This window comes from Ochotona princeps, chromosome 24 (genome assembly GCF_030435755.1).
Source record: "Ochotona princeps isolate mOchPri1 chromosome 24, mOchPri1.hap1, whole genome shotgun sequence".
Classification (NCBI taxonomy): Eukaryota; Metazoa; Chordata; class Mammalia; order Lagomorpha; family Ochotonidae; genus Ochotona; species Ochotona princeps.
The window spans coordinates 12,295,942-12,313,959 of NC_080855.1; the positions used below are offsets into that span (position 1 = coordinate 12,295,942).

At 43.4% G+C, this 18,018-nt stretch overlaps 1 protein-coding gene across 23 annotated transcripts in view; it reads left to right on the plus strand.

The window, feature by feature from the left end:
• Positions 1–18,018, plus strand: part of RBFOX1 (RNA binding fox-1 homolog 1) — a 1,600,707-nt gene that overhangs the window by 1,556,301 nt on the left and 26,388 nt on the right. For 12 of the 23 annotated variants that reach the window (XM_058681067.1, XM_058681061.1, XM_058681073.1 and 9 more), the window contains 2 exons: positions 2,653–2,692; positions 10,898–10,962. In XM_058681067.1, the coding sequence (XP_058537050.1) occupies positions 2,653–2,692; positions 10,898–10,962 (105 nt within the window). Of the gene's footprint in view, positions 1–2,652; positions 2,693–6,643; positions 6,687–10,897; positions 10,963–18,018 lie in introns of all 23 variants that reach the window. The other 11 variants (XM_058681066.1, XM_058681059.1, XM_058681060.1 and 8 more) reach the window with 2 other exon arrangements.

Consider the following 18,018-nt stretch of genomic DNA (forward strand, 5'->3'; position numbering starts at 1 on the left):
TGCCACACATGATCAGGAGTAGTGATGGGGCAGTAATCGCACACTCTGATAGGAGCTGCGGCAGGTGCAGTTCTCGGGGTGTTTCTAGCACTTGCCCCCAGGGTCCTGTTTTTTACATTTTGTTCTCCCCACACCTGCATTGATATCAGCCATTGATACTAAATAACCAAATCACAGACATGCCCAAACCTGCAGGCTTGCCCCTCCCAGGTTGCCACTTAAGTTTGCCCAGTCGATAGATAAATGACTGACCCATGTACTGCCTGCTAGTGCCAACCTCTCCTTTCCAATAAGGGTACTGTTCCCTCAGCTGATCATGACTGCATACCTACTGGGTTCCAACTAACGTGCTGAGCAGTAGGCAGGGTAGAATTGGGGTGTACTTTTGAGTGTGAAATGAGCCACATGTACCAATGCTTGAAATGGGAGAAAGCAGTGGATGAATGGCCCAGATAAGGGTATGAAAAGTGATGTCAGTGTTCACAGACAGAAGTCCCTCAGCTCTAGGTGTCTAGTCACAAAGACAGGGACAGATCTACACCTTAAGCATGTTGTTCAGGTTTGTGGTCTCACTAAATCTGTTCTTGTGCATGTGTACAAACACAAATCCCTTCAGAGTTCACTTCACATTTTATAAATGAGTGACTGAGGCTTCAGTATCCCAAGTGGTTTATCCAAGAGCCTAGAGCTATGGACTAAGGAAGCTGGAATTTGACTCAACTTGCATGTGATTCCCATTCAGTATGTCCCTTGGGTGGGTGATCTCTGCTTTTGGATGACAGTGTGGGAAGAAAAGACATGCAAAGCACAGGGCATAGTGTGTGTGCGGCCGTGGCAGTGTGAAAGAAGGGGACAGAAGCTGTTTTGATATGGTCAAAAGACCAATTCTGTGGTTTTAGTGCCAAGCTAACTAGTTGTCCCTCTCCTGTCTTGTCTGATCTATTCCAAGGCCTGATGGCAGAGGCTGACCCTGCCTCCTAACCCCCAACAGACATTATCTTTTGGTGCCGGAAACAGAGAGAGAGAATTGACCACATGGCTGAGGAAGGTGTGCAGCTCAGGATCTTGGATTAGGGTTTTACACTGCTTGACAAGTGCTCCTGTGAACTCTAGCCCTCTGGATCAAAAGCGAACAACAAGCAGCAAGCTGCTCCAGCGGCCTTCTTAAGTGTGTGAAATCCCTGCCATGTTCTAAGGAGAACGGGACTTGGGGCTTAGTCAATCCACTCACAAAAGCTTTACGAAGCATACTGTGGTGTTCTCCAGCAAAGCAGTGCCACGGCTGTGTGTGTGTGTGTGTGCTATTGTTGTCATTGTTGTTGTGAAGGACCTTCCCTTGGCTCAGTATGCTTGGCTTCCGTGCGGGTCTGCTGTGCTCTGGAAACCTGCTGGGTTCCATCCTTAATCGAAGTTGTGTTTCTGTTAAAACCCTGGCTTCTTCAACAGTGGGCTCATTGGTCCTTTGCCAGAACTGTAAATCATCTGCAAACTCCATGGGAAGATACCAGGGAAGGTTATTAATAACAACCACCAGCCTTTGAACAACTCGCATTTAGCAACAGGCATTTTGTAAGCCAAGGTATCCTGTGATCCTCATCAAAGCCTGTGAGGTGTAGAGAGTGGCACATAGGAACCCTCGCAAATCCCACGGAAGTACTTAGGAAATCTGAATCTGCTTCCCCTGGTCACAGCCAGGCGAGGTTGGGAAACCACACCGCCCAACCTCCAGAGAACTCCAGGAGCACCCTTCCCCCTTGAAGTCCCTTTTCCTGTACTGATAATGAGGTGGGCCATGACTAGAGGGCTGCTAGCAGGCTGGGCTTGCTCAGTCAGGATGTGAAATGTTACTGAGATGTACTTTTTTCTGAGTATGAACCCATAGGTTCATCTGCACACATATATACAAATGCACATTTTATGGGAACTCATACTCACGTTCACACGCCTGTGTGCATATACATGGGCATAATATAGACAGGCACACACCTGTGTAAATTTCTACACACATTTACATGGTGGTACAGTGGCACACACAACGCACATGTACACACACACACCTACAGAATGCATTTGTTGGTTCTGCATAAACACATAAATATGTATGGTCACACACATCATCCTCTCACATTTGCCATAGAAGAGGAACAGGCAAAATTATCATGTACATTTCTGTGTGACAGGATACAAATTGTAAATGTTACAAATTTTTGGGGTCACCTAGCTCCCCAAAGCCCCATCAGCTATTGCCTTATGGAAAACATTTCAGTCTTTGTCTCTTATGATTGGACTTTTACACAGATATTTGGTGTGGCTTGGTTTTTGGAAAGCTATTTGGTTTGGCCTTGTGTGATGCCACTTAGAAACCACCTCCGTCCTCTTTGCATTCTTAGCAGTGCGTTTCTGCATGCCCTGCAGAGAGCAGGGGGAGTTTGGTGCCCAGAACACAGGCATGTGCAGATTCTGCCTCAGCCTGATGTCTCTCCTTGGACCAACTGCTGTTGTCTCCAGCCTCCTTAATCCATTGAGCAGTCTCCTCGGTTGCCATGTGTTGGATCCCGTGACCGGACTAACTTCGCCAGTGCGGGGGTTGGTGTGCCTGCATGGGGCAATGCACTAATATGGATGTTTCTCTTTGTGTGTGCACCCTTGCAGTGTTGTTTACCAGGATGGATTTTATGGTGCAGACATTTATGTAAGTATTCATTAACGTGCATGTCGACCTTGATGGTGCTCAGAGTCATTCTTTTTACAAGTTTGCTGCAAGTTTGTCAGAGTGCTCCATGTACTCTTCCTGGCTGACAAGGAAAGAGTCCTGCGACTCCTTCCCCTGGACAGGAAGCCTCAGCTCGCAAACTCTTGGGAGACATCGTTTGCCATTCAGTGCAATTGCTTCTCAGAAGATGCAATGACCTCCACAAAAGATAGCAGTTTGCTTATGCTACGTTCAACAGCCTACCTCCCAGTAAAATGGCCACTGAAGTCCTCGATACGGTCTGTGTGTTTGCAGTACAAATGTAGCCTGACAGCTGTGCTTACCAGCTGCAGAGGGTTAAAAGTTATTTTCATGAATGATGCTTTTGCTACTTTCCTGAATAATACGATTTTTTTTTTACTTAAGACAACAACCCTAGAAAGTCTCTCTCTCTCTCTCCCTCCCTCTCTCCTTCTTTCCCCTCTTCTTCCCCCTCCTCCTCTTTCTCTCTCTCTCTAGCTCTCTCCCACTCCATCCATCTCTCTCCTTTTCTCCCTCTTTCCCTCTCTCTCTGAATATAGACGTTTTTATGAAGAAACACCTTTGAATTCTTCTAATGAGATGCGTGTCAACTTAGATGTCAGCGCCTTGGCTCTTTGACCTATTTTCCCCTCCACTACCCCTTAATCTTTCTGTGTCGTTGAACCCTTCGTTTGTGGAGAAGAATGGGGTGTCTACTAGCATAGGGAGTATAATTAAACTCACCTGCGTTGATCTAGAGGAAGTCTCTGACATGAGCATCAGTGCTATAAGAATGACTTGGAATGAACCCAATTTTAAAAATTGGAGGCATTGAGGAGTGTATTTCTTCAGTCACATAGTTTATTTTTATTACACATGACCTCAGTCAGTAGAAGCATATTTGTTGTTTTATAGACTAACAAAGTAGAATAAAATCATATTTCTGATCAAATTGATGCCATTTAGTAGAAAATGAGAAAGACACTGGCTCTTTAATTTTATTTCTTTGGAATTTCAGATCATTACAGTGTTCAGACATGGTATTAATCTCCATCAGTGATGGATTTAACAAAGTTCTGTTATTACTGCATCAGGTCTATTACTTACCATATATGGGCTGGAAATGACCCAGCAAACTAGATGGCCCTGACTCAGCCAGTGAACCACCAGTCTCCTGTTTCTGTGTAGCCAGAGTTGCTCCTTGGCCCATCCTCTTCGCAGATTTTCAGTTCATTCTCTGTTAACTGCATGAGACAGGCTAGTGCCAGGCAGGCTCCTGATGACGCCTGCTTTGTGTGTGGCCCTGGAGGCAGTGAGGCAAATGGCGTAGCTGGGAGGATAGATGCCCTAACTGGAGTCGGGTCTTTTTCATAGCCTCAGTTTCTCCATGTGCAGAAAAAAAAAGTACTAACTTATAGTTAGTTGTTGCTCACGTATGCATTTTTCAAATTGGCATCTTTTCCTTGCTGCAGAAGCTCATGTGAAGCAGGGAGTCCAGCTACCTGAAGGCAGAGGCTGCCGAGATTGCAACAATAAGAAAAAGAGGTGGCTTTGTGTCGGTGTACTGCTGCCCAGGGCAGTAGGCAGAGGGATGGCAGTGAACTACTCCACCAGACCACTCACCTCCACAATAGAGCCAGGGCTCAGAGACAACCCACGTGCATGTGAGAGAAAGAAAGGCTATTTCTGTAGGATTGACTGTGCAGAATCCATCCTGGAGCATGTTATCCTGAATGTATTCTCTTTTTGTTTCAAACTATCATCACTGTCTCCCTTGAGATCCTCCTATCTTCTGATGATGGCAAATATTCTTACTGCTTCCTTGTAAGAGAGGTGATGGTTGAAAAGATTCCAAGGAGATCACGGGACTTTCTTAAAGTTCCTCATACACCCCTTTGATCTCATTAAAAATGCTACAAAATTAATTAACTTAGGGGCAATCGTGAGAGGACCCAGGATGTGTGTTAGACAATTCAGGCCCCTCTCTCAGGTTTCAAGCTCATGTTTCTCCTGGGTTTCTGGGGACAGAGAAGGATGTTGTCAGCTCTGATTATTTCAGAGGGAGGAAGATAGGCTACTCTGAGGTTCTTTGTACTCCAATCTTTGTACACTCCGGCAACTCAGTGCTGCTGAACGGCCTGCACTTCAGGACTGCTGCCCTTTCCCACCGGCCCTGTCCCTCCCCTCCCCTTCCCTGAGTACATGATGGCTCCCAGTCCCTGCCAGCAGGCACTGGAGGCGATGGACACGGCCTCACCATGCTGTGGCACATGGGAGTGACAAGAGCCACATGGTCCAAGCCTGACCACCAGCCTTCCTTGAGCATTTCAGAGTAGAAAGGAAGGGAAGGGGCAGCAGTGATCATAGACACCCTGACATTGCCAGAGGGGACAGTCCTTGGCAGGAGTGGTGGCGTGGGAACTGGCCCTGCTCAAGGTGGGATATGATTGACAGTTCAGCTGGGAGGAGGGAAGACCTGAGTCAGAAATGTGGGTCCCAATGAGCATCCCCCAAGTCCCTCCTTCCTGAACACGCAACACACACACACACACACACACACACACAGAGGCACTTCTGTGCATGTGTTTTTGTTTAAGATGGAAATTTAGCCTTCGTAATTACCCTATGAAATCTACAAGCTCATTATTGTTGCACTGTGATGCCTAAATAAAAATGAAAAATTATTCTAATTAACAAATGGGTCAAGTGAAAGGAGAAGAATTCAATCAGTATTGATAGCAATGAGTCAACGTTTGTGAAAGTTGCACTCAAGGAACTAAAGTTCCTAGACCCACCATAGAAAAGGTCCCTAAATCTCTTAAGTGTTTAATGGCCTTGATGCCTGTCCTGGAACTGGAGTAGTTCAAACTAAGGGTGCTTACCTGAACTACTAGCTTCACCCACGGATAATTCTCATAGCCTAAATCTGTTTTGCAGGCGGTTTAAGGGTTCTGATGAGAGTTGTCAATGTTAGGTTGCAATGAAGTGACAGCGTATTAATGACACATATGTAGTGCTACCACTTTTTATTGTTTTAAATCTTTCTCTGTCCCTTCTGTCCTTTGTTCCGAGAGAGAGAGAGAGAGAGAGAGAGAGAGAGAGAGAGAGAACACAACAACAACAAAGAAAACAGAAAGCCTCTCCTTTGCTGATTTATGCCTTGGAAGGCCTGGGCTGGGCCAGGCTCTAATCCAGAGCTGAAGGCCCACTCCAGTTCTCTCACCGGAAGTGGCAAGAAGCCATTTGAGCCGTCACCACTGCCTCCCATGATATGCATCAGCAGGAAACTGGGATGAGGACTGGAGCCAGAATCATGCAGACTGTGGTATTTGACGCCGGCATTGGGCTGAACACCCACCCTGGCAGAGGCATTCAGCACAGACAGGCTTGCAGGGCTGCGAGCATTCTTGGTAGCTTCTGTGTGATACGAATTCACGACGTGCCCTTTTTAAAGTCAGTAACTCATAATTTGGTCAGTAAAGATGTTGAGGCAGTTACGGTTGTGACTGTACTGTTGTCTTCACTGACTCAAAGACCAGGCATTCCAGAAAAATTTGATCACACGATGGAAAGATTTGTTTGCAGCAGTTAACTTGAACTGTTGGAATGTGCTTTGAAAGCTAAGGGGTCATGACAGTATCTTTTTGTTCCTCCCCTAACAAAAATAAACACAGGATGTGTCACAACAAGGGTGTGGTCTGATTTCCCCAGATCCAAATTCTCCGGCCTTCTAAGCAAGGAAGATTTGCACCAAAATGAATTTGACAGTGCCCGGCCTCTCCTGTGGGTTTTGATGGTCTGCTACAGTCTTGGTAAAGTGTGAAAAGCAAACTTGTAAAGGAATTGCTTTGGGACTTCTGTCTGATTTATGCATTTTCTTTTATTTGTTTCATTTTGCATTGAAAACATTACATTTCTGTTTCCTTATAGAGTAGTGTATCAAGAGCCTGTGTATGGCAATAAATTGCTGCAGGTATGAAATCCTGACTGGTGGGAAAAACTCCTCCCTATGGTCGTGGGTTTGCTCTGAAACACCTTTACTAACAAGACACTTCTGGGGAGGGGAAATGTTCTCTCACATAGAAGGAGCAAAGACTTCACTGAATTTTCCAGTTTCAAAGTGAATCCTTCTAGACCGAGGGTGCTCGTCCCCTTAGCTTCTGTTGGTCTGCTGATGACTGTGGGCAGGTTCCTTCCAGGTATTAGAGCCCTGATCTAACAGCGTGATGTTAATCAGTTGGAACCATGAGCTCTGTTAGATTATGTGCCAAATTGGAGACTTAGCTTGACTGTTCAATCCTTGGCTTAAAATACATCTGAATTCAACCAGCACAAAAAAATATTAAAAATTGTGGAAAAAATATCAATATAGCCATTGGTAAGAGATCCTCCTGGTTTGATTTATAATGTTAAAGCTGTCAGAGTGAAAATTAATGTGAAACTGAGCGCCTAATGCAAGTATTAGTTACGTGAGTATCCCTATCAACTGTAGCCCCCATTATTTCCATCAGGCCCATTTAAAAGGACTTTTTAAACACTGAGTTTTAGTTTTAAAAAAATATTGCAAAGTTACCTGGACATAGAGCAAAATAGTTAAAATTCCTGAGATGAACTTTGTTAATTGTAAGAAAGCCAGACTTCAGTTGGTGTCTAATAAAAATATGATTTGAGCTCTTTAGGGAGTCATGACTTACATTTATGTTTTCATTTTGAAAATCTCCTTGCCAATATCACCATAATAAGTGAAATTTGGAGTTACATGTGTATCGGTACGCCTGCTGTACACAGATGGAGAACAGACACTTGAGTGCCCTGAGAAGGGAGGAAGGCTGTGCGCCACACCTGCTGCTACCTTCCAGTGTACCCAGGGAAGCACACCCAGACACGTGTTATATACCTCCCCATCGTGCCCAAGTCCCTGCCAATTGGCTCTTACAACATCTTTTCTGAAAAGTGTCCACTAACCAAAAACCCTGGATTCCCATGGCCAGACCACCCCGAGTGGCAGTGGACATCTATAGTGTTTATCCCTGTTGTTTTTGCAAATTCAGTAAATGGAGTAACCTCCACTCATTCTGTTTAACCCAGCATTGCGCAGATCTCTTGGGTCCTGGGCCTCTTCCTTTCCCTGCCTCTGTCAGTACCCCACTATGCACAGTCTCCTGTAGTCCTTTGAGGTCCCTGATGGGTAAGTTTGCCAAGGTACTTCTGGAGAGTTTCCTAACAGTCAGTCATGGACTAGTATTAGAGGCAGGGAGCGCCATGTTGCCCTCTAAAATGTATTCTATATGGTCACCTCTTTGTAGGGCTGCACAGCGTGAAAGCTCCAGTATATTTTATCAGTGGGAACTAGAAGGCTGTGTTGCCTTTTCCATTCCCTTTATTCTCAAGTTTGGTCTTGGGGGCAAATCCAATTATCAGCAATGCGTTTTTGTCATAAGGTTAGGAAGAGCAGGTTGGTTCACCATGAACTCAGTCTTGTGACCACTTACAGAAGCAAGGGCTTCCTTCTCAGATATTACCACAGACCATCACAGAAGCTCAGGCTACGCTCAGCGAGCTGCGAAATATGAAGCAATAAAATTGATTAGAGTCACCTGTTAGAAAGGCAAATTAAAGCATTTTGTAACTTTTTTTTTATCATTTTACAGTGTGTGCACACATACACAAGTTAATACACCACCTTGGTATTCCCATAATGTAGATTTCAGGGGAAGGAAAAATAGCGAAGACAGACAATGCAATGGATGGAAGAGGAGATATCAAACCGTCTAATTTTCCCAAATCACTACATGTTTCAGAAATCACTTAGACGTGCCCTGTGTGTGTTGCTGCCAACTCCAGGTGGCTATTTACATGTAAAAGGAATTAAAGTTGCACAGTCTGTGTTTCATATTTTCAGTCGACACTGAAGATAGGTGGCTGGCTACCTGGTGGATGGCAGAGATACTGAGCATCTGCTTTGCCCCAGATGCACCTGCCTAATGGTGTCCAGGAAACCACTGACCAAGGAAGAAAGTCTGCACAGCTCTGAGGATGCTGCAGTCGGCTGGGAGTATTGGTAACCAGATGTCCGGAGAACAAAGACAAATGCTAGAGCATTAATAGCTGGTGCATGTCTTGTATGGACACACCAAAACTCATGTTGTCTAAAAGACCACATCATTTGCATTCCCAAACCTTCATGGTCAGCCACATCTTCTGTGTGGAAAGATTCCTGGTATATGCACCTGTGTTTTGTGTTTCTACCAAGGTAATCAGCGTAGTGGTCCAGCACACCATTTTCTGATGGCCTTCTAGCAGTTCCTTTGCCTGTATCAAACTTCCTAGTTGTCACTGACTGTAGAAGTTGGGATAGGCAACCAAGTTCAAACCAAGAGGATTCACAAATGGGCTTGAAGTCTTTGATGGGACCAGATTGACAGCCAAATTGATTGACATAACTCCCAATGCCAATATCTTTCTGTAGTTATTATTCTTAGAAATAGAAACACACACACACACACACACACTCACTCACTCACTCACACTCTTTTTCTCCCCTCCACTGGAGTTTGAGTTGGTGGCAATGGATGCTTCCTCCTCAATCCAGCCCCTTTCTTGTTAACTTTAGCATGTGAACTTTCACACCGCTCTGTCTTACCTTATGCATCCCATGAAAGCCAAGAAGAGAGGCAAGGCAGATGAAAAGAATGGCTCCGGAAATCGGTGACCTCATTCCTTCTCAGCCCACTGTTCCCATGTCTGCAGCTCAGTGCGGGGGTGACAGCCGCTCTGGGTTTGCAAACCCTCAGCACTTTTAATGTGTTTCCCTGTTGATAATTAGAAAACATTGTGATTGGAACAAGCAGGTGGTGTCTGCCTAAGACCTCCTTTTTAGCTTGCATATTGTTTTCAAGGGAAATCGCATTTTTCCCCCACTGGCCACAGATTGTTCGTGTTTATCTGTCAAGACGTTTTAGATGTGTCTTCTCTAAGACAATCCAAAGGACAAATTTCTTGAAGGATAAAGCAGCTTGTTTGAATTTTTGTGCAAGTGAGAGCACATTAAAAATTCACTGAGACCGGTTGACCTGTATCCTGGATAATGCCTGTTTTCAGCTTCTCCTCATTTGTTTCCCAACTGTATCCTGGATGATGCCAACTCAGGCCCCCCTGTGCATGAGCTGGGTGCCAGGAGCTGCCACCGCCTATTCTTGCATTTGTGGATTTTTTTCCTGTTATAGATACGCTATGACACAGTTTGTGCCCAGAGTTGCCGCTCTGTGGGACCGATGAGAACCCAGCCCTGAGAGGACTAGGGGACTGTGTATTCTAATTAGAAGCCAAATAGTCCTTGTCTTATCAGTGGGAAGTGGATCCTTTAGCTAATTGCACTGAGCTCACGCCACGGTGGTAGGCGAACGCCGTGGTCTGCTGAGCAAGAGGCTCTGTTATTTTCACAGTTTGATCATGGACGCTCCACTGAACACAACTCCCTTCAAACATGCCCGCTCCCTCAGCCTGTTTGCTCAGTTGAGCAATTGCAATTACTGCTGCATACAACCAAGTGTTAATTTTTCTTTTCCAATTTTTCCCTCTTAATGATTTTATTTACAAATTAAATGACTTTATCATATTTTCCACACCAAATCATTCTCCATCTGAGTCGGTGTATACCAGAGAAGTGTAGTGTCTTTAGCCAAAAAGACAGAATGATGACGAGATGTTCAGCATTCATTTTTGCAGTAGCGATGTAACGAGTAGAGGGCTAATGATAATAATTTTTTTGAAGGAATACCGAATCAGTAGAACACAGCTTAATATCTAATGAATGATTGTTAAAGCATCAATTTTGCTAATCTGGAAAGTTCAGCAAAGTATTAAGGGTGTTTAAAGAATCTTCTGTAGTTCTCCCTACTCCAAGAGAGTTGCTATTAACATGAAGACACATTTCTTTCTAAGAGTGTCTGGGCTCTTCCTTCGGGACATGCTTCTGACAGCTAACCTTTAACAGCCGGCTGGGTTGGCCTCCACTCTCTCTTTCTGTGTGTTGTGTACTTCTGCTTCAACACCACACTGTCGTTAACCTTGACTTTAGATCTGTAGATGTGGCTAACTGCTGCTCTGGTGTGCTCTCACTCGGGGCATCCCCACGTGGCATCCCTGCACAATCCCTCAATCCAGCTTCTCCTTGCGTTTCAGGGTGGTTACGCCGCGTACCGCTACGCCCAGCCTACCCCAGCCACTGCCGCTGCCTACAGTGACAGGTAAGAGTCTCCTTCCAGTGCGTGACAGCTACTGGGCAGCTACCTTAGGTGATTGGGAGAGCAGAATCTCGCCCTTCTTGCTGAAGAATGCATGACTGCTAGGGAGACAGCACTCACAGAAGCAGGTCCCAGAGTTGAGGTAAAAACATGGCCATGTCGATGACTCGTCAAGTCTAAGTCATTCTCAAGTCCTCACTTCCTCTGCTGAGGCAGAAAGAACATGGTTTTGTCCCCTTGTGTAACTCTTTCAGATCTCATAACTCCCGTGACAACTCACCTTGCACATACACACAGGTGTGTACACTCACACACACACATCCCTGTACAGTATTTTTTTGCAGTCTTCTACGGAAGAAGATGTGTAACTCATTAGGAATAAAACGACCCTGCAGGCATACCTCAGTTTCCATCTCCTTTTTTTTCTGTTTTTACAACTTTTTAGACCCAGTAAAACATCCCCTTTAGTGTATTTTAAATTCAAAGTACGGAAAGTGCTTCTGGCTTCGGTAAGGAGATCCATTCTTTTTTGGCAATGCCCAGTGCTCGGCTGTGTGCACGTACACCAACTGTGATTTGCACACCACGAGTTAAGACTGGCAGTGGAAGGGACGGAAGTGTTTTCAAGAAACGCAGGAGTCTGAATGGATGGGCGCGGGCAGGGGGTGGGCACGGGGAGGGCTGTATTACCCAAGGGTAACAGATGAGCGGTTTCTGAAGCAGCAAGCCATAGCTATTTCTGTAGAGGTGCCTTGGAAAGAGAAAGTGTGCGTTTCCATATTGAATGCAATCCTTGGCTCTGTTTCTGGGGACAGAAATGTGAATGTTCAGACGCTCTGCATGCACAAATGTCATGGAGGGGGCTTACTTTGGAAATGACTCCTTTAATTTAAAAATATGGTTCATGAATAAAACAGCGATGATAACAACTTGCATGTGTGGCTGAGGCATGCTGGGTCAGACAGGTAAGCAGGCGATGTATCTGACTCCTGAGTGGGGCGTGTCTGTGGCCACTGGGTCTCCCGCTAGGCCTGTTGCGGTCACTTCCCCCGCCCCTTGGTTTGCTGTGGTGTGCTTTCTCTGCGGTTCCATCCCATTTCTCACAAGATGTGTTGTGAGCTCATGGTAGCTACAGGATTCTTCTGGAAAGTAATAAAGCCCTAGAGCCCAGAGCCCCAAATGCTGCATTTTGAAAACCCCATGCATAAATTTGTCACACATGGTTCTTTGGCAAGTGAGTGCCGCTATCTGGTCCTATGCAGGTGTTGTAATTTTCTTATAAATAGTCATTGTGAGTTCTGAAGGCTGCCTGTAGGGAGCCTTAAAAAAACCACAGTTGACAGTTCTCAACATGTCTGTGGTTGAGATACCCCGTAATCAGCTGCCAAGGTGCAAAACTCGTTTCCTGTAACTTGCTATCTTCGGCACACTTTGATACCAGATTAGAAAAATGGAAAGGGCCACTAAGTCTTGAGATACTCAAGATTGTTCTGCAAATGAAAAGACTTAATGCTATTAAATTCTGCACACTGAAGATTCACACAGTATCCATTGTAATGCGGTTCAGCTGCAACCCCTAATTATTTTTATGAAAATATCTCTAGATGCTAAATTCTCATACACCCACTTTGTATATAATTATAATCATAGTAACTTTAGCCTGCTGTATAATTATAATAATCTTAAACGGATTTACTTCTTTGAATGTTTATCTTGTGTCTCAGTATAAGTGTATCTATCCCCAACTTGAGGAAAAGGTTAATTACAAAGATATAATTTAAAATGCCTTCTTCAATAACACTAATATAGACATCTGGAAAAAAATAAACACCGTTTAATAGTGTTCTTAGAAAGGATTACTTGAGTATCTGGCCACCTCCACTTGTACTCATCTAAAAATGAGACTAGCATTACCTGCATTTTTGGAATACCATATCTGCAAATATAAGGATGGAACCTGCTATTTTAATATTATAGATATTTCTCATTGGCAACATGTTCTGGAAAAAAAAGCCATCATTCTTAGAATGGTCGATTTTTTGTAACTCTGCAATTTCCACTTTAATGTAATAGTTTCAGTTGAAGAAACTAACTATACTGTTGCCCATTTAATTGGCCTCTTGTTGTTCATTAGAGAAATTTGCACATTAGGTCTTCCTGGTTGCTATGGAGATCGGCACCAGCCCTGTTTAACTTTATTACAAGCACTGCACTTGTCACATATGGAATTATTCATTGAGGTAAATATAGTATTAAATAAAATGCCAGAAAACGAAAAGAAATTTGATTTATACAATGTCTCTATTAAGTCTTGGTGTATTTCCTTATGATTCTTACTAGGCAAACGTAGAGAAGGGAGATCACTTGATGAAAGATGTATATTTTGGGGGAAAATGTGAAATTTTCAGACTAGCTTTCGAATCTAGATTTAAGATGCCAAGTTTCTAGGCTTTGTCTTAGAACAACAGTGTCATAAATGACTCTTATGCTGTCACTGCCTATAAATTCTCAGTTCCTCGTCTCCTGAAGACAGGAAGACAAAGAGATAAACCTATTAGTGAAAGATACTCCTTCAAGATAGGGAGAAAAATCAGCAGGAACGAGACTGTTTGGGTAACGCACTCTGGTTGTCAGTTTGATCAAAGGAAAACTGCAACAAACTCACCTATAATCAGAAGACTCACCCTTCAGACATCTTGAAAGCCAAAGAAGTTTGATGTCCCCAGTTGGTAGAATTTTACCTTTTATCAGCTCAAATTAAGTCCTCAGCAAATTAAAGATTCAGGGGCCTTTGAAAAATACTGAAGTTGAGTAACCTTAGGTCCTTAATGGGCTTTGCAACTCCCTGCCCATCATCTTCTTGGTTAAGTGTTCACATGTTGTTGATCTGGGAGTGCCCTGAGACTCACCCATGTTGACCTCCAGAATGAAGACCATCTGATGTGGGCAGAGATTTCCCCAAAAGTAAAAGATCTGACCAGACTAGGTAATTTGATAGTCTCATTGATGAACTGAAGATAGGTGAGCATCTCTTTCTGGCACATAGGAAACATTTGGTAAGCCCTTGACCTCACCAAATCTATATTTTTGATCCCACTTGGATTCATGGGAAAGCCAACTGTCCAAACTCTTGAGGGAGATTTTTTTTTTCTGAGCTTGAACCAGTCAAAGCATGGCAGTGGGTGGAGAGGGGCGTCTTTGGTCATCTGTTCATTGCATGTCAGTTGGTGTTGCTGATCTGTCTGTGGTACATTCTGGATTTGATGGGTCCATTACATGAGCTCGGTGAATGGCTTGCTTGAATTAAGCCTGGGGGCAGGCATCTCTTGATTGATTGGCTCTTGGTTTCTCTCTGTATTATGACTTGGTACTTGTTGCATCTGAAGACGCCAGACTGGGAGGTGCCACACATATTTGGGGAAATATGTATGAAGTATACAGAGCTTTAATGAAAATGCTATCTCTCCAGAAATACAGACATCTGTCATGCTTGTCCTGCCTGCTAACACTCTAACACTTCCTAATGATCGGTGCATGAGATGCCCCTCGACACTGAGGCCGATAGTGGGTAGACAGAAAGCAGCTCATGGAAGAAAGCAGTTCCAGTATGATATGATCATAGAGAGTGACTAGGGGCAATTTCTTCTCTCGTGTAAAACATGCATTTCCTTGCAAGTTTCCCAAATGCTGAGGTTTTTTTCTTTTAAAATGTTGGACTGTAGCATAGGACCACACAGCTGCCCCTAGACTGAGCCAAAGGGATCGCATGCAATAGGATTTTGTTTATGTGATACTCTTTTTAAAATTTTGTTCGTACGTAAAAGTTAATATCAACCTGTACTATGTCAAATTGGTATTTTTTGTGTGACAGTTATATGGAATATTGGCAATTCTATGTAACTTAATTGAAGTCTATATAAAATGCTATGGTGTGACTTCTCTTGCTCTCTACACACACACGTCGCTGTCTTTAGGTCTCAGAAGGGAGTCCTAGAGTACTGAGGAAAAGCTCACTGCAGTGAAGTCCGAACTTGTCGTGTCCAGGCAGTCTCAAGCCATGTGATAGAATGTTATTTAAACTGGACACTCACAGCCTAAGAATAAGGGATTCCCTTCCCCAGAAAAATAAATAAGTATTTTTTGGTTAAAATTCACAAGGGATAAGTTCTTCTTTGCCTGGGCACATGGAGGGTTTATGAGCCTCTAGATGAGAGGCGTGGGGCAGGTACAGACATCTGTGGATCAAGATGGAGTGGCAGGTAGACATCTGGAAAGAGTTAGATGACAGATAGGGAAGGTGGTGGCAGGAAGAAAGAAAAGAAACCAATGGATGAAGGGAGAAAAGGAGGAAGCAAATGATTGCCTGGGCCCTTGTGTATTTTATCCTAAGCACAAATTAAACTATAAGAAATAAAACTGGGTCTTAAGCTGAGTCAAACTGAAAACATTAAAGGGGTTTGAGTTGGTTTCTCTGGTATAGGAAGCTCCCTGTCCATGTTAGGATTTTTTAAAATTTTATTTTCTGGATGCAGATTAAATAATAGAAACATTCTATTGTTAACATAGACAAGCAAACAATTGCATTTAGAATGAAATATCTTTGCATTTGGCATTCTTATAAAATGATACATATTGAAATTTAAGGAGTTCCATCCTCAATGGAAAATGTAATTAACCATTTAAAGCTGTTTGTTAGAAGAAGGTTACTTCATGATCTTGATAATTTTACCTTCTCTGCCTTGTGTTAGGATACAGAAAGTATTGTCTGTGGACGCTGAGGGCTCAGCACAGTCAGAAAAGGATCGTTTTCCGCATTCTTGTGATCGGAATCAACTCTGATAAAAGGAGGAACTATTTCTGGTTAAGTCAGTGGTAGGAAGTCCTTGTACCTATTCTTTGCGATGTGTGCAGAGAGAGACCTCAAGATGTTATCCTAGCATTTTGTTTAGAACAGTGTCTCCCCAGCCAGTTGGAGCTCTGCGCCTGCCTCTAATGGCATGTGTCTTGGCAGACCGAGATAGGAGGAGACCACTGAGTGTAATAAGGTGTCAGCTCACCTTTCTGGGTCAGGACTTTTTTCCCAGCTCCCTTCTCACAGTCTGTTTGAAAATAGCTTTCCATTTATAAAGAAATGACAATAGCAAACAGCAGTTCTGTTGTTTGCTTTTTATTTTATATCCAATCTTGTTTTTAATGTTTCCTTTTTTTGGCAAAATAAACTCTGTGCTAGACTCCCTATTATATTTTATGTGGAGAAATACAGTGGTTTGGAATGCAGCAAGCTAATGCAGAGGACAATACCCTCAGCTTGATAAGGAAATGTGAGAGTCTAGGTCCTCGAGGCTCAGGGGAGGCAGGAGCCCCCATGGCATCTCTCCCATTAGCAAAAGGGCATATGGGCAGGAGGAAGCCACCAGAAACAACCTAGCAAGCTGTGGAATCAAAACTTGGCATGACCAACCATCAGTCCTTTGTGGATTGCTTCAATAGCACTTTGTGGCGGGATTTCTTAGATTGATGGTTATTTTTTTTTAACCTCTGCAACGGTTTTCACTCGTCCTGATGAACTTCCTGGATTCTGTAACTTAAAGATGTTCTGCCACCGTGAAGCAGGAATTCAGTGGAGATAAGCCACTAGTGCCTTTGTTGAGAGCTTCCTGGAACGCAATGTCTAAAAACGCAGGTCCAGCTTTTTACCAGAATTCGAACTGGAAGAGAGCTGTGTATCTGCCGATGTAGTCATAGAGGTAGCAGGGTACTTCAGGAATGTCACAGAAATGGAATTAAAAGATAAATTTATTTGGCAGTAAAAATATTTAGGGATCCATGCATAGCTTTTTTCATAGTCAGCTGTTTGAAGGCATATATATATATATATATATATACACACACACACACACAATACACACATACATAATACACACATACATGCACACACACACACACATATATATATACAGGTGCATGTGTTAGTGAAGTATCTTATATATGTGTGTATATATATTTATATATAATTACTGTTCATGCTATTTCTTTTTGTGCTTCAAGTTTCATATACTTTTTTAATGATTCAGGGCCCTGTCAGGAAGAGAATGTGAAACAAATTGTTGTAAATAGGGTTAGGGTCATTAGAAAGAAACATGTATTACTTATAAAAGTCCCATCACAGGGCATAGAAGCCAGGCAAAAATATTTCTTTAGTAAAACTTGCAATTTATACAATGATACTTCCTCAGAGATGGTTCTAATTGGGCCGTCTTGCCACACACAAAAAAAATGTATTTACTAAAATAATTACATTTTGTTCTGATTACACTTTCTGGACTATCACTGATCTGGTTTGGTGGGAATGGATACAGCTCTAAAGTTGAGAGGAAGGCAGCATACAGCTCTTGTACATCCCTGTTGCAGTGTGTGAAATTTGGGATGATGGGTACCGACTCCTGTAGTCTGAGACATGATCTGGCTTCTCCTGATAGGGTGTACTCCTTGAATTGCTCTTATTTTTTCAATACACAGACACGCACACATGCAGAGCAAATGTTCAAGATTTCTTTCAAGAACTAATTGCCTTTGGTCCATAATCTATAATGGCTTCTTAACTACTGTCACGCACTATTGAAGGAATATGTAATTGAAGCCATTTAAAAATGAACCAATTCCATAATAGTCAACAGACTGGACCAACAAGGAGTTGGGGAGATATTAAAGGAAATTCCAAACCCAGCAGACCATAGCTGTCCCAGCCACGTGGGTTGATCATTTGGGCGGTGATCAGACAAGGCATAACCATCCTGTGGTCATGTCATGGCCTAATTGCACACTCTCCCTGTTGCACATCATTGAGTTGATAGGCCAAAAAAGAAGCAAAGACAGCTGATCTTCTAAGTACTGCCTTCAGGGTCCTTTAGTTGTGAAGGATTTAGAAGAAGGAAACTTGGACGCTTTCTGGAGGTTAAGAAGCACAGAGGAGAACCAGGTACTCCAGGGCTCATGGATGTGCTGTTCCCATTGCAGAGTCCGCCTCAGAGCAGACAGTAATCCAGCCAGAGAGAAGCT